The sequence below is a fragment of the Chroicocephalus ridibundus genome, chromosome 6 (assembly GCF_963924245.1).
Source record: "Chroicocephalus ridibundus chromosome 6, bChrRid1.1, whole genome shotgun sequence".
Classification (NCBI taxonomy): Eukaryota; Metazoa; Chordata; class Aves; order Charadriiformes; family Laridae; genus Chroicocephalus; species Chroicocephalus ridibundus.
This window is the reverse complement of record NC_086289.1, coordinates 58,494,536-58,517,256: the sequence shown is the minus strand read 5'-3', so window position 1 is coordinate 58,517,256 and position 22,721 is coordinate 58,494,536. Positions and strand designations below refer to the sequence as shown.

Below are 22,721 nucleotides of genomic sequence, written 5' to 3'. Positions count from 1 at the left end.
AGGCGGCGCGGGGAGGGGGAGAGGTACCGGGTGGGCAGCGGGGCCGGGGCTGGGGGAGGCGGCGTGGCCGAGCGTAAGGGCTCCGCTCGTTCCGCACGATGCTGGCGGGAGCGGCCCATAACACGTACGCCCGGGGAAGTTTCGACAGAAGGGCGCGACCATCGTGTCGTACGGAGCCGGCTGAGCCCCGCCCCCCTTTCCCGGGGGGGGTAACCCCCCCTGCCTCTCTCGGAGGTGCCTTTGGCGGCTCGGCTGCGGCGGACCGGGCGGCTCGTCGGGAGGCGCACGCCCTGCAGCACCCAGAAGGCAAGCGAGCGGCACCGGGAGCAATCCCCTTCCCTTCCCCACCCGCCCCACAGCATCGGCGCTGTACGGCGGCGCCTCGGTCAAAATGGCGGCGGCCGTATGGCGGCCGCCATCTTGGTTGATGGCAGCGCCGTACAGAAACCCCTTCCCCAGCGGTGGAGGGGCGGCCGGGGTGACCTGGCTCCGCCATCTTGCTGTACGGCTGGCGGCGGCCCGGGCCGGCGGGCGGGGGCCGGGGCGGGCCCGGCCGGCGGCGGCGGCGGCGGGCGGAGATGGTGATCTGCTGCGCCGCCGCCAACTGCTCCAACCGGCAGGGGAAGACGGACCAGGGCGCAGTCTCTTTCCACAGGTGAGAGCGGCCGCCCGGCCCGCTTCAGCCCCGCCGCCCCCGGCCCCCCGCAGGTGCCGCGGCCGGCCCTCCCTCATCCCCCGGCTCCGCTCCGTCCGGGCAGGGGACGGCCGCCCGCCCCCGCGGCGCTTTCCCCGCCGGGCCCCGAGCGGCAGCGGCCGCCCTTTGTTTCCCTTCGGCGCCTGCGACCGGCTCCGGGCTCCCCAACGCCCGCGGAGCTTGGCTTGGCAGCGGGGAGAGCCCCCGGCCGCCGCGGGGCCTGGGGCCCCGGCCGAGGGTGAGGCCTGGCCCCCTCCCTCCGCCTCGCCGGGGGGGCTGCTGCCATGGGGGAGCCCCCAGGACAAGGTGTCCTCATCGCCGAGGATTTGGGAGAGGCACCTCGTTCATCCCCTCCGGCTCTTCCTTCAGCCCGGGCGGTTTTACACCTTATGAAATGCACCCGGTGTTAAACATCAGCAGGGCTCCGGAGGTGGGCGACGCGCTGGCCCAGGCGGGTGTTGCGGTGCCTGTCACATCCTCATTCTTCCCCCGGGCTGCTACATTTGTCCTGGGATGGATGAGTGGCTGGATAATGGGTCGGTTGCCGATGAAAAGGGAAACGGCGCTTTTTGGTTGGGCGCTGTTGGTGAAGTGGGGCTGTGGATGGCAGGAATGAATATCGAGTGTTTCGAACCAAAGTGAAATAATCCTCAAATGAGCATAACCTGTTAAAATATAGCTTTTGTGAGAATTCCCTAAACCGAAAAGTACTAACCCTTCTGATTTCCAAAATGCGACTTATATTTTTTCATGTCTTTTTGTCTGTTTGTTTTTCAGATTCCCTCTGAAGGATTCAAAGCGTCTGATTCAGTGGCTAAAAGCTGTTCAGAGAGACAACTGGACTCCCACCAAGTATTCGTTTCTCTGCAGCGAGCATTTCACCAAAGACAGTTTTTCCAAGCGGCTGGAAGACCAGCACCGGTTGCTGAAGCCCACTGCTGTCCCTACCATCTTCCAGCTTGCAGAGGAAAAACACGACAACCTGGATTATGTCAGAAGCATAAGAAAAATAGCGAGCAAGGTGCCGCAGCGGGATGGAGAAGACCCAAGGGAAGGAGGCTGTGAGGTAGTTCAGAGGACCTCGTCTTCTGGCCAGGACTTCATGGTGATTCAAGGGACGACAGAGATGGAGGAGGTGACTTTGCAAGCGGAAATTGGATCAACGTCCGAAGAGGAAGAGAACGTCCGCAGCCAGCTAGACAGCCCTCGGAGAAGGACGTTAGGTGATAATTTGGTTGCAAAGCCTGGACCTCAGAAAAAGTCTGAGAGATCTTCTGTGGAAGACTGTCCCAAAACCACGTGGACGGGGAGTTGGGTAGCAGACAGAAGTGGCGTGTCAGTCGATGACTTCACACCTCCTGCCTCTGGTGCTTGCAAGTTCATTGGCTCCCTTCATTCTTACAGCTTCTCCTCTAAGCATGCCAGAGAGAGGCCGTCGTTCCCAAAAGAGCAGCTAGAAAGGAAAAGGCCAAAGAGAGACGTGGAACCAAGCTGCAGCAGCCATCCTATGGGACACGATAAGGCCGTAGCTGAAGGCTCCCCTACTTCATCCCTCACTGCGACTCCTCAGAAACCTTCCCAGGGTTTGTCGGCATCCCCAGCAGACCTTACCCCTCAGCCTGCCGCTGAGGCTGTGGTGGGACGAAAGGGTGACACGGATGCCAACCCCATGTCAATCAATGAGGTCATCATGTCGGCCTCAGGAGCTTGCAAGCTCATCGACTCCCTCCACTCGTACTGTTTCTCCTCCAGGCAGAGCAAAAGTCAGGTGTGCTGCTTGCGTGAGCAGGTAGAAAAGAAGAACGGAGAGTTGAAACTTTTGAGGCAGAGGATCAGCCGCTCTGACAGTCAAGTCAGGAAGCTGAAGGAGAAGCTAGATGAGCTGAAGAGGATCAGTTTCCCTTACTTGAACAGCCTGCTATCCCAGGACTGTGGTCAGTATCCCCAGTGGCTTTGCATTGAGGCAGAAGTCACCGTTTTCTTAGCAATAAGAGGCTGTTTAAGTTAGAGGTTGTAAAGATGTGATGGGTAAAAGGTATGAGAACGGTACGTTTTTGGAAGCAGAAGTAGTAGCTTGTGTTAGACCAACAGAGGTGACAGAATGAGGTTTTTGGGCCCATGAGCTCTTTCTGACATCCCCAGTTTCCAAGGCAATTCCTGGTGCAGAATGGGAAGTTAGGTCGTGGTGTTGCAGATAACTCTCTTGATTAATGTTTTTTTTTTATATTTTTTTTTCTTCCTGGATTATTTCAACTTGTTTGTTTGTGACCCAATAGCACTTGTTATGATTTACGTTCCTTTGGAGCTTGCCTGTGAATTTTTTCGGTGTGTTAATGAGCTGTCATGGGCAGCAGGTATCTGGGAAAGCTGTCGTAGTCTTCTCCAGTGATGTAAAAAGTAATTCTGATCTTAGATTTCATATAAAGCACTCAGTACTTGGGATATGTGAAATCTAAGTGAGGTGGTAGCTATCAAATATGACAATGTCATGATACACCGTGAGGTCACTTTTTGTGACTGAGTGCCTGTGTTTGGTTTGATCATTTCCTCCCTCAGAAGGCAGAAGTCATCAGGAAACAGATAATAAAGTGGGAAGAGATGGAGAATGACTTATCCATTAATTAAAAAAAAAAAATCAAGACACCTGAAAACATAGGGGAACTGGGTGAGGGATGTGGTCGGGTATAAAGGTTGTTGAATTGGGCCGTAGCCCTTTCTATTGCAAGAAAAAGAGTGCTGTAATATACAGCTGATAAAACTTTTGCACAATAACTCTAGTTGACAAGTACAATTTGGGGGAAGAGTTTAGGAGCATCTGATGATGTTTGATGCTGAGAAGACATAGGGTTGCTTTGTGAAGGATGCGTGACTTGGGACTTTCTTGAAGAAGCCACCCGTGCGTGATTAGGTATCACGTCATGGTAATTCTCATACCCATTACGAGGTTTCTTCTCCTGAAGAAGAAACCTCATGACTTCTTCTGAAGCCATGTAGTATTAGACGTGGTCAGAAATGTGATGCTGGCATAGAAAGACGTGTTCTTCAGACTTATAGCATGGCTTACTTCCTTGCTCAAGTGCAAGAAAATAAATCCCAACAAAATTCTTGAAGGTTGATACCCAACGCGACTTTTTCCCTGTGTTTTTAATTTTCCGGAGTGTGGGAAAACTCACACTTTGATTTGGGTACAGAGGGGAAAAGAGTTTTTTTTGCCCATGGGAAATGAGCATAGTCTTATTTGTACCTTCTGGTCTGTATTTTCGTATTATTTTGGTGTCAAACTAAACAAAATAACTGTCGTGGTTTGGGCTGGACTGGCCACTGGAATGACAGATGCTTTCTAACATCAGGTCGGGACAATAACTAAATACAATTTTAGAGTTCTATTCTGTCATTCATACATATATATATATATATGTATATGAAAAAGGGGTGTCTAGCTTTGTTGGAATACCTTCAATGAGATACTAATTGCAAAAAGAGTGTCCTGAAGAATGTTTTTCTTTATTCCAGTAAGCGCTATGATTTTTCTTTTCTTTCATGAGATGGATGTTCTTATATATACGTCTTTGAGATTATGAGAATTATATATTAAGAATATCTTCAATAAGAACATAATTACATATTCTATTTTCTAAGGGAAAATGTCTTTTTTTTTTTTTTTTTAATGAATTGACCAACTCGTTACCTGCTCTGCTCTCTGGAGATCAATATGTGAAAATGAATCATTTTGGTGTTTGTAACTTGGTGCGATGAGAAGTTCTTAGGGAACCTTTTGGCTGCTGACTTTTTTTAAAGGGTTTGTTGGTGGCTGGCTGGATTTTTTTTGTTTGTTTTTCCTTTTTAGCTTAATCTTGGTGCTCTTCTGCCTTGCACTGCTTTTTCTGTGCTCATAGTAACAGTTCATGGCGGTCAAAATACCTGATTAAGTGCAGCTGACTGCTGCTGGGAGGAATCTGGTACATGCCTAGACGCTAAGTTTTACTGTAATACAAAGCTGAATTGAAGAAAGACTTTTTGGTATTCATAAAAATACAGTCAGGTAACATATTAGGTTAATAATACTTATAGTCTTTGTTAGTAGCTACGTTTTAGTTGTCATAAATCATCTGCTGTGTAGTTGAGGCGATGTTATTAGCTGTAAACCTGAGCCTGCATATTTTTTTCTTCTAAAGGCAGTGCCTTGGGGATGGGGAGTGTAAGTAAAGTAACCGACTGGACTGACCGTGCAGGTTGTTACGTGTCTGCATCCCAACTCCACACGCTGTGGGACCTCTCTTTGCCGCTGCCTGACGTTCAGCCGCTTCCAGGAAACAGCGAGCAGAAAAATGAGTTTAGGCCCGCACCCATTAAGCAGATCTTCATTTTGCTACTAGTTCTCAACTGATATTTTCCTCCACTGAGACAAATAAATTTCTGCTGGCTGTACCCAAACTACAACCAGCTGGAAAGAGCAGGTTTCTGCAGAACTGCTGCACAAGCAGTCCCTGCCAGCCACACTTGAGGATTGGTGACTCAGTCTGGGTGAGTTTGGCTCACAGCGTGCTCGAACTGTCACGGTGCGCTCAAGCGGTGTTTCTCAACCTGTCTTAACAGGGGCATCGACTAGCTGGTTTCAGGAGGAGCTCTGGGCTGCTTCCTGCACAGCTGCCACAGTGACCTTTTCCATGCTAAACTTTTGAATTTGCTCACTTGTTTGGTAGGAAGATGTTCCCTTCTGTTTTCTGGGCCGCTTCTGAGGTCCGTGGACCAAAGGTTGAGGAATACTTCCAGCAGAGGAGCACAGTTAGGCATGGTGTACCAGGCAGAAGGAGGTTAGAAGCATCTTCTGGAGAACAACAGGATGAACTGGGAGAAATGTACTGGGAACAGCCTTGAGTTGCGCCAGGGGAGGTTTAGATTGGGTATTAGGAAAAATTTCTTCACCAAAAGGGTTATTAAGCATTGGAACAGGCTGCCCAGGGAAGTGGTTGAGGCACCATCCCTGGAGGTATCTAAAAGACGGGTAGACATAGTGCTTAGAGATATAGTTTAGTGATGGTTTTTGTCAGAGTTAGGTTGATGGTTGGACTATAGATGATCTGAAAGCTCCCTTCCAACCTAGGCAGTTCTATGACATGGTTAATGGTGGTTTTGGCAGTGTTGAGTTGATGGTTGGACTCGATAATCTTAAAGGTCCCTTCCAACCTAGACAATTCTATGATATTAGGGAGAGCCAGCAAGCGAATATGGATCCAGCGCCCTGAGGAAGGGGACGCTATTCTGACAGTGCTTTCCTCTGACACACAAGTTACTATCTGACCATGTTGTTCTGCCTGAAGGTTTCTCAGCTCTGCTGCATCGTACTCCCCCAGTGCTAGCGCAGAGAGGAGATCTGAGATGCTCCTTTCACAAGATCACCTCATCGTAACAGGCTCCAGTTCGCTCCTTTTATAAAACTACATCTCCCAGCAGGCACTGGGATAACTCTCTTACCTAATCATGAGATCACTTCCCTTATAGCCATCTTATCAACCCTGCGCAAAACGCTTTCTGGTGAGCAAAGGTGGTTAGAGAGCTAGACCAAGCAATAGAAAAATAACTGCAAACTATGGCCGGCAGTGGAGCAAATGCAGGTATGATTCAATGTGATTGAAGTATCTGTATTTATTAGAGAGGTAAAGCTGTTAAAATTCAGCCACTGGAGCATGTGTGGAGCCTCTTCCAAACTCCATGTCTGTTCCCATGAAGGTCATCTTAAAGGCAGGAGAGTTTGCAAAGTGGGTCCAGGTGGAAAATGATTAGAGTTTTGCTAAGAATCTGTAGGAAATCGTATTTCCTTCCAGCATAGATTTGTTTTTCAATATTTGTACAAAGCCAGCGTAGAAGTGCCATTGTTTATAATACTTTTTATGTGCAGATGAAACACAGTTGATGAATTTTGGGGACAAGCAGGAGGACTCAGAACATTAAATGTCTGGTTTTGTGCTGAGATGGAGTCCTGATGCCTGATCTGTGAGGCCTGAGGTGGTGTTTCCCATCAGGGTGACAACAGGTTTGTGTTGCAGCAAACAGGTAACAAAATCGTATTCCTCAGTGGCAGTGAGAAGAGAAGCGGGGTTGTGCGAGGATGCGAGATGCTGTAGTTTCATCTGTCCGAGCAGGACTTGAACAGCAACGTGTCCCTGTCTGGTTTAGCTTCAAAATGAAACGCCTAGAATGGGTCACAGAGATATTTTGTCAGAAAAAATGCCTCTACCAGGGGAGGCACCGCTATCCTAGCAGCTGCACGTTAACTGGGAGCTAGGGATGCGTCCATCGAAGACAATTGCTAGAATTTCTTTTGCAGAAGTAGCTTCCTACAGGCACTCTCTTAAGAAAATAATGCCTGTGTTTCCAAAGTAGAATAAGGATTTTGGAAGAAAAATGCTTTTATTCTGGAATGGCAGGTGCTGCCTGTGATTGGTTTGTTTTTTACCCGGTCTTGTCTGGGGTGTGGACGGCCGGGGTCAATAAAGTGGGTGTTACAAAGAACAAGGGAGCTATAAAGTAAGGTAGAGGTGAGATAAGGTGTAGGAATATGTGTGCATAGGTTAAGAGCGGCGCTGGATCTGTGGCAGAATGCATCACAAGAGAGGCCAGGCGAGGCTTCGCAGCGCCTGCGGCCCGAGCACGTGCTGCCCTGCGGCAGGTGGGGTGTCACCTGCCTTCTGCTCCGCATGGGAGCCTGCACCGGCTGGATATGCGGCGAGTTCGGGATGTGGTTGATCAGGGAGATGGTTCTTTCACCGCCCCCACGGAGAAAAAGGCGGTTGGAAAGGGAGTAAACAAGACTTCTTGCTCTGCTGTTGCTTTTTTATTTTTCGGTCTTGTTTTTTTTGTAAGAGCCTACACAGCTTGTGCATTAAGCATTTAATTCTGCAGTGAGTCGGCAATGACTCACAATAAAAACCGGCTTGCAACTAGGAAGTGATGAAAACGCTAACTAAGGTAAACTTGCGAGAAAGTAAAACACATTGAGGTAAGCTCAGGTAGGATGTTTGGGTTTCTCATAATAGTGTATAATTTTAAAAATGCTTTATCTGTATTTTGTAGTGCAGGAGAGCTCTGGCAGTGACTGCAGACGCTGGAGCGTTTTGAAACAGAGTCAGTAACACATTGGTGCTTTGTCATGAAATTAATTACTAAGATAGGCCATAAGATGAGAATTTGTGAATATAACCGCATTCCCAGCTTTTTGGAGCAGAGATGGAGCTAGAGCATGCCAGTGCTAGGAACGCTTTACTGGTTTACTGGGGGGAGCATCAGCAAAGTGCATAAAGGGGTGCAAATCTCAGGGATGGGCAGCAGAGTACAAAGCCACCTTCTGTACTTAAATATGGAAAAGTGCACTGAACAAGGTTGCTCCTTAATTACCAGATCTTTGATGATGATGATTTTAAATCAAGTAAATGACTCAGCTGAGAAGAAAGGACTGCAGGAGGCTGCCCAGCTGTTGCTGTAGACCCTGCACTTCGAACACTGAGAAGATGTTGTGTGAGTCGGTTTGTTTTTCGTTTTGCTGATAAAGCTGTGTAGGAATTTGTGCCAGCGTAGCTTTCTGTGCCAGGGATCCCACTTGAGAGCCATGCTGGCTGAGGCCTGTGTAGACATGGCCCGAGGGGGTTGTCCAGCCACTTTGTCTGGTTTGTCTCATGGCAGGGAGAGCGTGCCGGCTCCTGCTGCAGAGCGTGGACAGCCAATTACAGTCTGATTTTTGTTACAGTGCAGGGAGGGATTTGACTTCTAACCCCTCTGTGAATGAGAAAGATGTGGAAACAGTCCATCCACTAGTTCAGAGGCATGAAGTGGGGTGAGATAATGAAACAGAGCTGACTCGTGTGCCCAGGACACAGCAGTTTTGGCCTGAGTGGCTTCCTGAAGAAAAGAGTTGTAAATGATCAGGTTGCTTACACGCCTGTGGCTTTTGTCTCCCAAGCTGTTGCAACTTGTGAGCGTCGTGGCTGATTTCAGCTGGATTTTGTAGAGAAACAGAGGTCTTGAAGATGCTGGGTCCCTAATGGCTTCAAGAAACTATCATCTGGTAGGGAAAAGAGACTCCAGGAATGCCCTTGTTAAGAAAGAGTCTGTAGTGTCAGCTTCTGTGATGCTAGATAAAAGAGAAACTCTGCGTGTGGATGCAAGAGAACCAGGATTAAGAGGATCCCATCTGAGTCTGAAGCTTTAAACATGCGGAAGGGTGGCCAGTGTCTCTTGCGCTGCAAGTTCTCAGACATGGTTTGTATTCTTGATATCATCACCCGCTTACTTTTTAAGCCATAGTAGCAGGTTGTTTGTAAAAGTGATATGCGAAGAGTTTATTTAGATCTTTAAATAGGGAAGTACACGCTCCTTCATTGGTGAAATTCCTATTGACGGTGACTGCATCTATAAAACTGTTTGAAATAAAGCAGCTTTGCAGACAAAGATATTTTCTTCTTTAGACTCTTGCTTTTTATTGCCTCAATAGTCTTTCTTTTACCCACACCAACCACAACATAAGAAGTAAATTTCTTTTCAAATCACGACTTTTTCTCTGATGGACTCAATCAGCCTCTCTCCTGTCTGTCTCCTCACTCTTGCTTTTCCGGTCTTTCAGCTCAGCCCTCTGGCACAGAAGGCTGCCAGGGAAAAAATAAAGGACTTAGTCCACTAGTCAGAGACCAGTACCGAAGAAGAGCACTGCATAGGATGTGATCACTGTTCTGCGTTTCACTGAGTCTCTGGTCCTTGTTCCCACCAGCGTTTCTGTTGCTCTTGGCTTTTCCAAGCGACATAAGAACTAAAAAAAACTCATGTTGGTTTTGCTGCTATCCAGGTAGTTTAGAAAAATAATAATGGTCGCTTGGCCATATTCTTTACCCGGGTGCTGTAGACTTCAGGATATACAGTTACATCTTTACTTTTCGGCTAGCTAAAAGTCCAGCTCTTTGGATGTGAGACTAGCTTGCCCGGTCAGGCATCTCCGGCCAGGCTGGACGCTGCATGGCAAGGCAATGGGGTCAAGCTGTGGGTGCTGGAAACAATTGGTTGGCTTCTCTTGGTTTATAACCAAGTCTAAAGAATGGAAATGGCTAAAGCCATTTTCTCCCATCTGTCACTTTGATGTTTTTCCCTGAAATGCTGCAAGGTTTGTAAGCAGAAAAAAAAAAATAATGAAGTGTGCTATTACAAGCGCTCTGGTGACAGAAAGCATCCGGCTCCTAGGCTTTGTTGCCACCTCCTGACCCAGGAGAGGGCAGCAGCAGCCGAGGCTGCAGTCTCTTCCAGCCTTTCCAAAGCTTTGCTCTTCGCTTCCACGGTGGGAGTTTGAGCCTGCAAAAAGCTTGGAAAGAAATGCAGTAGCAAGTGAAAGGCAAATACCAGTTGGATGGGGTGGCAATACTCTCCTTACTCGCAAAACCACATGCTCTCAACATGAAAGCAAAAAAGGGAAACTAGTTCTAAACAAGCAATGTAGAAGTATGGGGGTTCTTGTAGCAATAATTTTGGACTTTTGTTACTGGTCATCACTGTGTTAAGGTCTTTGCCACACCAGAAAATAACGTTCTGTTGCTTTTGTTACTCACGGTACCGGTGGAAGGTAAGTACAATGAAATACTGTCTGGTACGCTAACACTGCTCCATGGATCGTAGGAACCTCTTAACGCCTTGGTGTGCTGGTGGTGAATGCGCAGGCTGGCTGGGCAGTCTGCAAAGCCTGGCTCTGATGCTGTAGATGTTTATCACCTATTTCATAGCGAGCTCTCATGTTCTCTCCTGTTGCTTCACTTGCAAAGTAGTTTGGAATAAAGAAGAGTAATTAGCAGCATCTTGCTGACATGCCGGCTGGCTTTCTAAACCTGCTATGTGTGGGAGAATAAATAACAAAGGTGGCAATCCTTTTTTATCCGTGAAAGTTTCTGTTCCCCCTGCTTTGGTATTCCAGGTGCTTTGGCATTCCAGGTCCGTTCTTCCTCCTTGCTCAGTCTTCCTAGCCTGGTGTTTGGGACTGAGCACAGTGAAACTCGGACAGATCAAGCAAATTTTTACCCACAGCATCGCCTTTTTAGGTCATAATTTCCCCCTGTCTCTGAGTCTGTACCTTTTAGACCAGCTGGACAGGTAGCTTGTTCTTGTATTAGGCGATATCAGTAGGTGTGGAAAACAACCCCCTTCAGCTCCCACCCTGCCAGTATGCGTCATTTATCCCGTGAGTGTGAGGAGGACATGCTTGAAGTATACTTGAGATATACTTGTCTGCATAACAGCTGACCTAGAGCAGTGGGCACCTCATTTCTATTGGTACTGGTCTTCCCTGAGACCACGTGGCTGCTGCATCGCTTTCCCTGCTTACGCCTTAGGAATGGATCTGCTTTGCTGTTCATGTGGCTTTCAATTGTCTGGCTCCATTTCTCTGATTTATTTGGTTTTTTTTCAGGTCACACGCTCTGAAATCACAGCAAAATGTAAAACTGCTGTTTATCAAAGCTCTTCTAAAATGATTCATTAAAGAAGTTTTAACTTTGTGAAACAGACCTTTGTGCTTCTTAATAAATGCAATGACAAAGGGAAGTAGCTTTCTCTTCCATTTACACTTTAATTTGCAGTCGCCCTAGTCTTTTAAAAACGTTTTACTTAGGCCAGAGCCTAAGCAGAACAGCTTCTGAACGATGCCTGTCTCTTTGTACAAGTGCAGGTCGTTGTTAACCTCTTCAAAAAAGTTACAGCCAGACTTTGATCTTGAATATGTATGCAGCCTGATTTGCTTTTTCCTCTGAAGTGAGGACTCATTTCCTTAGTCTCTGAAACAAACAGGAATGGTACATACTCAGTGCTTGAGAAAAATCAGGCCAGAGCATTAGAGATTTAGTTGGCATTTAGTGGTAATTCTTTATGCTGAGATGTCGGTCTTCTCCTTCCTTGCATGTAGACGGGAGGGGGCTTTCTCTTCAGATCAGGCTACAGAGACAGGTCAGAAATGGACCACCCGGAAGAATGTTCTGTGTAAGGCCAAGAGCAGGTTTGAAAACAGACTTGCTTTCTGTGACTGTTCATCGTTCCCCATCTCCCCTTGCACCTTGGAGCTGACGCTGCTCTAGAGAAAGGCGTTGCTGCTGCGTTGGACCATTTCTGAGGTGTTTTGTGGTCATCTCCACCCAGCTGTAAGCAGCTCACAGCAAGCTGCAGAGCACAGATCCCTGAATTTTCTTTCTTTATTCTTTTATCTTTGTCCACAGAGACTCCCCAGCTGAATCCTGTAATGGAGCCCCTGTCCTGGATGCTGGGCACTTGGCTCTCAGACCCGCCAGGAGACGGCACCTTCCCTACAATGAAGCCCTTCCAGTACCTGGAAGAAGTGCACATCTCTCACGTGGGGCAGCCCATGCTCAACTTCTCGTAAGTCTGGGGGTTTATCGATGTTGGCAGCAGCTTTCGGATCGGAGCAGGCATGGCTCCAGTGAGATTTATTGGTTGTGTTTCTTTTCCAGTGGCAAAGTAAACAAGTTTTCACTTGCCACATGAGGCGATGTAACGATATGCGACTGCATGGTCTGACTTTTGTTTGCCTTTAAACCCTGTGATTAATTGGCATGCTCTTGCAACATACCCAGGGCTGCACACCTGCAATCACTGCAGATTCACTAGCCCAGGAGTACAGTGCACTACTACAGAGCTTTTCACAAGTGAGTTCACACCTGTGAATTTGTGCAGTAGCACACGAGTACAGGATCAGGACTGTGGCCGTGGTGCAGCGTACACTTCTTGTGGCCCACCAGTCTTGAGGGCTATGTAATGAGAAGTAACTCAAGGTGCTGTGAATGTGACTCTAACTTGGAATAGTGAGAGTAACGTATGGTACCAAGAATGGCCTCAGCATGGACATCGCTATTGTTTGTGCAAATTCCATTCCTGCCTTTGAAAGACGAGCGATCCTTCCGCTTTAACGTGATGCGCCTTGGGTGCGTATGTTGGCCAAAAGATGTACTGTCCTCACGGCCAGAAAAAATCCCCACCGTTCTTGCTGGTGGTAGCTGTCTGATTAGAAATGAATCTTCAAGTAATAGCATAACAACTGCTATCATTCTCCGTTGTGAAACTCCCTCTTACAGATACAATAAATGAAGGAGCTATGGCATGGCTGTAAAGCTTAACCATATTAAACTGTGGTCCTCAGTCTTCACCACTGAAAAACTGAGAAAAGTTAAAGTGTTTATTTAACAAACTATATGGGGAAGGAGGCAGATACTTGCAGCCAAAGCAGTTAAGCTAATTGTTCTAAGAGAAATCAAAAAGGAATCTGGAGGAAGAGAAATGACAGGTTAGCCAGCTGATCAGTGCTGCTCCAATACCCGTTTGGGAGGGGTGAGTTGGGAAGTTGGTTGCTTTGAAAACCAGAGAAAAGAATAATTGCAAGATGGCAACGCTGTGTGAAAGATGCCCTGTGTTCCTGGTGTATGCCGTTCGTGGTGACAGAGCTGCCAACTCAGTATGTGCCATTTTTAGTCCCGTTTACAAAAGAAGCTCTGACAGTCATGCTCTGTCTACATTCTCCCTCTTTGACTTTTGAACAGTTGCTGATTTGAGTTGCTTTTTCATTTTTTTCCTTTTTTTTTTTTTTTTTTGTGCCAAGGAGGTTTACAGCTCAGAGCTGTTAAGCTCTTGGAAGCATCAGGAAAACAGGCAGTAGGCTTGAAGGACAGAGACCCTGTGCCTCCCTGGCTCCTGGAGCAGTGCCACTTGCCTGTTTGAAGGCAGTCCATGTGTCTCTTGAATACTCCAAACACTGAAAAAAGCCTGATTTAAGTTCATTCCTCCTTTGATTCTAGATAATCCCACCATGAGCCACGACTCTGTAGGGTGCCTGGCTTTACTAGCTGCACAGCACAGAGGCTGAGATGCTAGGACAGTCCTTCGCAGGGATGCAGCCCTGCATCACCGATAGAAAGTCATTCCTGGTTCTTCCTATAACCATATGGTTAAACAGAGACATGCTTTATATAGAGACGGAGCCAAACAGGAGGAGTAATTTGTGTATTTGTACCCAGAGGTACAAATGGCTCCCCCGTTAGGGAGCCAGAAGCAGCTGCAAGGCACCAACTGCATGCCTTAGCTGTGTGCCCCCTTCCTTGTCTCCACTCCTTTGAAGCCCACGGGTTTCTTGTGCCACGTGCTGCACTTTGTGCAGCTGGTCGTCTAGGAAATGTTGACTCTGTGTATTTCCTTATATTTTACTTCACATAGGAGACGCTTGCTTGGGGCTTTTCAGCTCTCAGTGCTTCTTTAATAAGTGCTCCATCTTTGCCACATGCGAGTGCCTGGACAAACCCCTTGGTCAAGCTATTGAACATTTATCCCATTACGGTTGGGGTGGCAGGTGACGATACAGCACGTTCCCAGTCCCAGGACAGGTCACGGTGGCCAAGGGGACTGGTGTTGGGCACCGTTTGCAGTAGGCACATCCCAGTTGCACGACAGAGGCGCGTATAGAAACTGCTGTCGCGTGAGGAAGTTCTGGGTGCAGATTTAGCAGCAGCAGCTCCGAGGTTGCCTCTGTCTCCTTTCTTGTAGAAGGCTGCAGAGTGGGAAATTCTATGAAAAACATTATGAATAAAAAGGGATTAGTCTAGAATAAAGAAACACCAATAGGATAGTTCACTGCATTCTGTAAATACCTAGCTTGTTGTTGTGTTTAAACTGCTGTTTAATTCAGTTACCTGTGTAGGCTCGTGTCGTGCTTTGGCCTCGAGATGGCAACAAAGAACCACGTGCCGCTCTCTCGAGCTTTCCCAATATGGGAAAGAATCGGAAGAAAAAGGCAAAACTCGTGGGCTGAGACAAAGGCAATGTAACAGAACAGCAAAAGGAATGAGAAAACAACAATAACATGGATAGAGGAATATGCAAACACGGTTACGGAACCACCACTCGCTGACCAGAGCCAGGATGCCCCAGCCTGCTCCAAGCAAGACTTCCTGCCCCCACCAGCTTGGAGTGGGCTTGGCTCACATGGGATGGAATACCTGTGTCCCTGCCGGAGCCTGGAGAGAATTAACCCTATCCCCACCGGAACCAGGACAACTTGGGAATGCTGCAGCACTAGCATAATATATGAACATGTGTGATGTATATAATCAGCCACATCATGGGTGATCCAACATAAAACTCTAAGGCCTCATGAAGAATAAATAAGAATCTGCACGGGTTTTTTTTTCCTTTTTGAAGAGGGTGGTGGGAGAAATAAGTCTGTTCTGTTACTGCCTGCAGCAGGTAATATAGAAAAAAACCAAACTTGCCAGGTTTAAAACATAATAAAGATAATATTGTAATGCCAGGTATTTATTTGAGACAAGGAAGTATTTGAAACAAAGTATGGCTTCAACATCTGTGAAATGTCTGATTTCCTGAGGGAGTTTCTGAGCTAGGTCTTAGAAAGACCCAGGAGCTGTGAAAACTATGAATCTCAAACTTAAATAACTAACTCCAGCTCTAAGAAATAGCTGTGCCTGTGAAGTAACCATATTTTTACATGTTTATGTCTCCAACCATGAAGCGTTGTCAGTCTTTTACTCTTCAAATAACATTGTAGGCATTCATGTGGTTAAATAAAATACCATGTCCTCTGAGATGAAACCAGGCCAAACACTGTATTTTCAGTGCAACAAACAGCAGCTTTTGTGTTCTGATTTCCCCTCAGGTTCAACGCCTTCCATCCGGACACCAGGAAGCCCATGCACCGAGAATGTGGATTCATCCGCCTCAAACCTGACACTAATAAGGTGGCCTTCATCAGTGCCCAGAACACAGGTACACACCTGATACCCACACTGGGGAAGAGAAGAGGTCCTTCCCCTGCTGTGCTATTTCATCACTTCTCCAGAAAACTATTGCATCTCTCACAGTTTCATTTAATTTATTTTTGCTGTCCAGCAGTGCCTCTCTTTGGCGCTGAACCCACAGTGAAAACGAATTAATAAATGAGCTTGTGTCAAAAGCAAAAGTTTCTAGGACTGGCTATGTGGCTTTGCACAGACAGCGTGGCTTTTTAGCTCTCTGTGACAGGAAAGGACTGCAAGTCGAAATACCACTCATGCAGGAGACTCCAGGGGTATCCTTTCCTCAAATGATATGTTGGTATTTACAGATGTAGCTTTGTAAATCAGAAGAACCCCTGCCTCTGTAACAAGAATTGCAGTCTGAGCCTTAATGATGGCAGGTGACATTCTTGATGCCTTCATAGCATCCTAGGGGTCTTTTTTTGTGGGGAGATGAGGGGAGCCTGTACAGATAAGATGCTTCTTTCTCACTGCTCCGCTGAGTTGGCCACAGTTGACTCTGTGGCAGAAATAAAGAGGTGCATGCCTTGGTTCATGAGCTCCTGGCTCTAGAGTCCTCCTTCTCTTGCTGTTGTCATATTTGGCCAGCTGCTCCTCCTAAGCAGGGTCACGTTTAACATCCCACTTCAGCTGTTGTTACCGATGTCAACACTTGCTGTATTTGATTCCGTGGGGCAGCACAGAGCTTGTGGGGCTGTGGTGGTTTTAAACCCCCTTTGCAGCCTCTCCATCCAGGAGTGTTTGGTGCGACCCATACAGCGGGTTCCCTGTTAGAGGAACACAGGCTGTGGCACTACTGAGAGCCTCCGCAGCACTGTAGCAGGGGAGCTTCTCTCCTACTGTTCCCTTAACAGCCTTGGAGCACAATCTTGGTGCAGTCTTTTTTCTTAGCTCCTAAACCAGGAGAATCTCCCTGCTGTCTGGATGTAGTGCCTTGGCACTTGTTACACACCTTGCAGGGACTGAGCGAGGGAGAACCACATCTAAATTGTTATAAGTGAAAGAGTGTTAAAACCCCGTTAATGCTTAAATTTGCATCTAAAACTCCAGAGCAGGTGCTGAAGGGAGAACTGCCAGTTGCAATGCGATACTCATCCCACACGGTATGAGTGAGTCTATCTGGCTAGATTTTTCTAAGCAGCATTACGTGCCTGAGGTTGCGTGGATTTGCAGTTGTTGATATGTGCTAAGTCAAATCAAACCATTCTTCAGGGAGAGTGGTGGTGTATTACATAGCCTAATAACTGTGACATCGTTAAGTAACCTTTGTAGCCTGATTATATATGACGTTGCTTCCCACTAGGTCTGGTGGAGGTGGAGGAAGGGGAGGTGAATGGACAAGAGCTGTCTATAGCTTCTCACTCCATAGCCAGGATCTCCTTTGCCAAGAAGCCCCACGTAGAGCAGGTGAGTGCACACGCTGTGAGCAATTCATATAGTATTGCTAGCCCCAGAAGGTGTCTAGTTGAGAGGATAGGTTGATTAACATGCTTTAATTACAGATTGCCATCAGGAGTTATTGGAAATATTGCGTGGCATCGTAGCTTATCCTTTCCGTAACAACCTTCAGAAGATATTTCATACATTACAAGACCCAGAGAGATCATTAAGATAGGAACTGATGTGCCGAATCAGACCAGCCAACCCAGAATCCTGTCTCCAGCAGCGGCCAGTAGCAGGTCCTTGGGAAAGAGAGTAGGAAAGTCTTGTCCAAATACCCTTGTACAGCAGTGTTGTTACTTCTTAATGCTGGTCTTCTGGATTAATTACAGTATGAGGGTGCACACATAAGGTATGTCCAGTGTTGGGCCTCATCGGGATATTTTAGGAATGAGCTCGAGCTCCACCTCATTTTTGCAGATCTTGCTTACTTTTCATGACATTCACAAGTTGCTACGGGCTCTGTTGCCATCTGTGGCTGCTTGGCAGGGCTGGCGCTTGCTGTCAGCTCCACTCTTGGTTGCCTGCTTCTTGGGTTTTGACCTTTTTTGGGGTGGTGGCAGTTTGTTGTTGACGCAGCTGGATGGGGTACAGCCAGCTGTAAGTAAGATGGCACTGCTGGAGTTAGTGTGGCATACTGAGGTCACTGCTGGAATCCTAGCTGTCACAGAGGAAGTTGTTTTGGCTGACTAGCAGCTGAGAAAAGACAGCAAGGTTGGACAAGCTCTCACAAGGAGTAGGTGCTGGCATGTTCTTGTGCCTGTTTTGTTTTCACATGTGAACCAAGTGAGTGACCGCAGTTTTTGAAAGGTGGCAAGTGAGGTGTGGCTCTTGGGAGAGAAGACACTGCTTTGATTGCAGCAAATACAGCATTGTCTTATTTTGGACTTCAAGGCTTGGATTTTTGCAACCTAGTTTTTATGTGCTATAAAACCGGCCCATAGATAACTGAGAGCGCAAGCTTGTGGAGGTGCAGCCGGTGTCGTAAGTGTGCTCCCTAAATTCACTAACGTGCCAAAAAATTGTATGTGCCTACACAGTGTCCTAACTCTGGAAAGGCAGTCCTAACTCCCCTGCCTTCAGCTGCATGTTTTAAGTTGTTGGGTTTCTCCTTTCCCAGGAGCAATTGTATTGCCTCCTTGCTGTATCAGGAGAAATAAAGCGATTAAGTGCTATGGACATTGCCAAGGCAGTGGAGCTCTTAATTAAAAGCATTTAAATAAAATGGACCACCATCTCAGAGTCACTGCGTGAAATGTGAGCAGATAGACTGGTGGGAGGAGAGGGGGAAAGCAACAGAAAGCCAGCGAACGTCTTACTGGTTGAGGGCTCCAAGGCTGGCTTTGGCTGGAGGCTGGAAGAGGGAAGCTCCTGAGCTGAATGTCCGTGGTCACCTGGCAGCTGAGGGCAGTTCAGGCCCAGGTACTGGTTACAGTATGTGGGAGGTCCTTGCTGGTGAAGGAACATGTGGAAAGAGAGGGTATGGCAGGTAACCAGCTCCCAACGCGTTTTCTCCTTCACCAAGAACAGTGTAAATTACCCATGGAAATTAAGAGACTACAAGTGTCGTGAGAAGGGCACGTGTGCTGCTGCTTTAGTTGCTCATTTTGAGAAAACTTCACCACAATGTTGTGTTCCCGCCAAAAAGTGCTTCGGGATGGCTGTGGCTCAGCTGAGCCATAATTCAGGCAGGAGGACCTGTTCCCTGGGCCAGGGCTGTGTGGCAGGCGCTCGCTGGCACGGCCGTGCTGCGGTGTGGGGAGCTCCTTGCGTGGACAGAGAGGAGCAGTCCCTGGGGGTCTGTCCCTGCTAGAGGCGATGCTGACGTGACGTAAGGCACAACTGCAGCCTGGACTCTTCCTCCCTCACTGAGGAGCGAGTGGCTCTCGGCTTCCGCCCTGCGTGTGTACATAAGAGATGCTCTGCAGGGAGCGGAGGAGCACTCTTAGACCGGCTTTGTTTCCAAACACCCTGCTCACGTTCCCCTGTGAGAGTCTGGAGAACAGGCACGTTTTCAAGTATTTTTAGACCTCAGGACTGTTCTGGCAGTGTGTGGGTACTGAGGGAACTGGCTGATGAGCCTGCAAGGCTGCTGTGTTACCTTTGAAAGGTGATGGGAGATCAGTGGAGTTTCCCGATGGCTGGAGAAACATGGCACATGGGTCACCCATCTTCAGAAAGTGTCTGAATGCCAACCTGGAGTCCTACAAGCCGGTCAGCATCCCTTCAGCCCCTGGAGATTTCTGCACGTGTAAAGAAGGTGGTTGGGCACAGGCAGTATGGTTTTACCATGGGTAAATGGCATCTGACTGACCTGTTCATCTTCTGTGATAAAATGACTAGGTTCGTGGATGAGGGGAGAGCAGTGGATGCCTCTTACGTTGAATTCAGCAATTTCCCATGGCCCTTTCCCAGTGCTTCGCGTTTCCTCTCCTGTGTGGGAAGTCACAATCTCCCTGTGCATCTCGGGTTTACACAGAGCTTTCCCTCCCACGGTACCATCAGCCAGCCTTTGACTGAAGCTGGCTTTTAAGAGAAAATCCCCTTCTTCTTTTTTAGCCCAGTTCACTTAATTTCCTCCTTTTGGCAGGAGGACCTACCGTGGCCCAGTCCAAAAAAAATGAACCATTCAGAAACCCTGAGCAAAGATCAGACATCGTGAGATAATTTCTTGTTAAAGACGAGTGTCTCTTGTATTCCTTTTAATAGCCTTTTCCTGCTTGGGGTATTTGAGGAACGCTGTCGTGCATTACAAAGAAAGCCCCATCTGATCATTAATCTAAATGTTTTTTGTGTATGACCCTGTTCCTGCTGTTGCCCCCATGAAGGTCAGAGCAGCGGCGTATCCTCCCCAGCCCTGGGTAGCTTCGCTCTTGGGTGGCAATAACCTGAAAGGAGGACGTGTTGGATGTTGGCATTAAGGGCACACTGCTGGTGGGGGAACGGATGTGGGAACGGAGAGGATGCTGTCTCGGAGCACGCAGACTGGAGATAGCTCATGGACATGACCTTCACTGGAAATCAATGCATTTGTAAAAGCCTCTGCGTTTTAGGAATTTCTAAATGGGGCTGGTTTAAGTGACTGCAAATTACTCGTGCTTGCAGGTTATCCTGCTGCCCCAGGACTTTGTTTCTGTTCACCCTTGGGATTGTGTTCGGTACGGGAAGCAGCAAGTGGTCACCGGGCAGTATAAGGAGCTCTTCTGGATGACTTGGAGCCAATCTGTGCTGAAATGACACCAAGGGCCGAAGTGCTGGGTGCGTGGGTCCGTGCCAAGCTGCCTCCTTACAGCAGCGCTCACCGGGGAGCTGCCGTGCCCTGGTGTCATCCACAAGGTTACGTCGCCCTTTCCCTGCTGGGCCGGGCAGCTGGAGTGCCACCCTCCAGAGCGTTATTCTGGGACAGGAGCTGAGGTTCAAAAAGGATGGTCCCACTTCTCTCCTTTATTTCGGTGAACAGCTAGGAGCAGGCCAACAGCCTGGGGTGGACACTGGACACTGAGCCACTCCCTCCTCTGGTTTGGAAGCTGCTGAAGCCTGGGTTCAGGCGTCTGCTTGCATGGGTCCCAAGTGGTTCAGCTCCACAGGGCAACCCCAAATTGCCTCTCCTGAGGTTTGGTGCAGCACAGGCAGTCTCGCAGCCTGCCCGGGTGGAGAGATGGGGACAGTGTCGCCTTTGAGCCCTCTCGATGGATGGCGTTGCTCTTCCCCTGCGCTGAAGCCCTGCCTGGCTGCAGGTACAAGCCAGGGCTCGGCAGGCTCCAGTATGCCCGTGTAGTGTGAGCACCGCCTTAGTCTGGCGCGGCGTGGTGACCTGCTGAAGGCTGCCTTGGGGGCATCATCCAGCGCAGAGCATCTCCCTGAGCCACCAGCCAGGGGCTGCTCTTCTGGTGGAGGGATGTCAGTAGTGCCAGGATGCTGCGTTGCTCTGTGGATAACGGTCTTGGGGCATGGAAGTGGTATTTTGGGAAGGGCTACCTTTCTTAGGAGAGAAAAGTTCTCCTTGTTTACTCTGATGGCTGTAGTGAGCGTATCCTTCCATCTGTGGCGTGTTGACAGCAAACACAAGGATGGCAAAGGGAAAGTAGAAAGCGCAGGTAAGGAATTTGACCTGTGGGTGCTGTCTGCTTGATTTCTTTATTTCTTTTCTCCCCCTCTTTTTAGATTACCAGAAAATTCAGGCTCAATTCCGATGGGAAACTCGAACAAACTGTCTCGATGGCAACCACTACGCAGCCCATGACTCAGCACCTCCACATTACCTACAAAAAGGTGACACCCTGACGCCAGGAGGGCCGGGTCTCCCCGCCGAGGGCGAGGAGCGGGGCGTCCTGCACCGAGAGCAGCTCGGGAGTATGGCATGGCAGACCCCGAAGCTGGCTGCCTGCACTTGCCCCAAGGGCCAGGGGGCTGCCCGTCCTGTTGAGAATGTTACTCAGATGTTTCTGTAATGGTATATTAAAAAAAAAAAAAATAAAAAGCTTTTATTTTTATGGCTGTGTCTTTGGGCATGATTGCGGAGCGGTCCGCGCGTCCCTCTGCTTTGGCAGTGGTTACAGAGGGGTTTTTTTATGCCTGTTCCTCAGTAAGATGTTGGGTTGCGGATCCGACCTCCTGGACCCTTCTCTGCAACTTGACTAATGCCGTGGAAGCAGCAGGATCTCAGGGATGGATTTGCACTGCAGGGACAGACCCTGAGGACTCCCGCTCCTGCCTAATGAAACTTGGCTTAAATATTTGGAGAGAGTGCCTACATCTTGCTGTGGGAGGGAGAGAACTGTCACAGGACCCGATCCTGATGGTGCCATCCAGCTGACTCAAAAGGACTTGGGGCAGTTCTGGGTGTCAGGACCAGACCTGCGGAATATCACAAGAGTTTGGGTGACAACTTGAGCCAACAGGCAGCAAGAGAAACCATGAACGGTAGGAATCAACTTCAGCAGTTTGTTTTTCTAACTCTTCCTTCGTAGAGAATGGGGCCATTCTCCGCAGGCCCAAGGCATGGGACAAGGCTTGGAACCGAGCCACCATTTCCAGGACCGGCGCTGGGGATGCGCAGGAAGCGCCTGGTTTCTTCTGCACTGGTTTGCTCACCCCTGTGGAGATACGCCCCTGGCCCTGCCCGGGGAAAGGGCTGGTGGCCACGGTGCCTCCACCACAGCTGCCCAGTGCTGGACTGTCTCCACTGAGCAAGAAGCATCGCTTCAGGAAAGGCCCTTGGAAGGGAGGAGTCCTTCACCGGAACTCCTTAGAGAAACTGGCCCAAACCATGCCTTTGGGGCGTGGGGAGAGGACTCGGGAAGGACCCTCTTCTCCCAGCAGACCAGGGTATGTGTCCTCCCTTGCTCTGCAGCGAGCTTCCTCCTTAGCTTGGGACAACTTCCAGCACCCACAGCAGCAGTGGCCACACCAGGACAGCACAAGGATGGCTTCTGGGAGGACCAAACCCCGGCAGGAGAGGGATCTCCCACGGAGTCACAGAATCACAGCGTGGCTGGGGTTGGAAGGGCCCTCTGGAGATCATCTAGTCCAACACCCTGCCAGAGCAGGGTCACCCAGAGCAGGTTGCACAGGAACGCGTCCAGGCAGGTTTGGAATGTCTCCAGAGATGGAGACTCCACCACCTCTGGGCAGCCTGTGCCAGGGCTCTGCCACCCTCAAAGGAAAGAAGTTTTTCCTCATGTTGAGATGGAACGTGTTCAGATGGGCACTGCTGGGAGAGACCCAGAGCAAGGAGCTGATCCCAGCGGAGG

The 22,721-nt window shown here is 48.7% G+C and overlaps 1 protein-coding gene across 2 annotated transcripts; it reads left to right on the top strand.

Annotated features, from left to right (window-relative positions):
- The first annotated feature begins 473 nt into the window (after nucleotides 1-473).
- Nucleotides 474-21,461, top strand: THAP4 (THAP domain containing 4). Of its 2 annotated transcripts, XM_063338758.1 has the most exons (6): nucleotides 474-655; nucleotides 1,472-2,628; nucleotides 11,932-12,091; nucleotides 15,390-15,499; nucleotides 16,832-16,935; nucleotides 21,133-21,461. In XM_063338758.1, exons 1-6 carry the CDS (start codon nucleotides 579-581, stop codon nucleotides 21,250-21,252), a joined length of 1,728 nt encoding a protein of 575 aa, XP_063194828.1. In that variant the 5' UTR covers nucleotides 474-578; the 3' UTR covers nucleotides 21,253-21,461. The 2 variants fall into 2 exon arrangements, with proteins under 2 accessions (XP_063194828.1, XP_063194829.1); XM_063338759.1 differs by lacking the exons at nucleotides 474-655; nucleotides 1,472-2,628 and adding an exon at nucleotides 5,829-6,309.
- The last annotated feature ends 1,260 nt before the right edge of the window (nucleotides 21,462-22,721 follow it).

Bases quoted from the DNA above. Each gene is read 5' to 3' on its own strand.
- THAP4 (XM_063338758.1), top strand. From the start codon at position 579: ATGGTGATCTGCTGCGCCGCCGCCAACTGCTCCAACCGGCAGGGGAAG. The intron at 2,629-11,931 runs GTCAGTATCCCC...CTTTGTCCACAG, and splicing joins CCTGCTATCCCAGGACTGTG to AGACTCCCCAGCTGAATCCT. The intron at 12,092-15,389 runs GTAAGTCTGGGG...ATTTCCCCTCAG, and splicing joins CAGCCCATGCTCAACTTCTC to GTTCAACGCCTTCCATCCGG.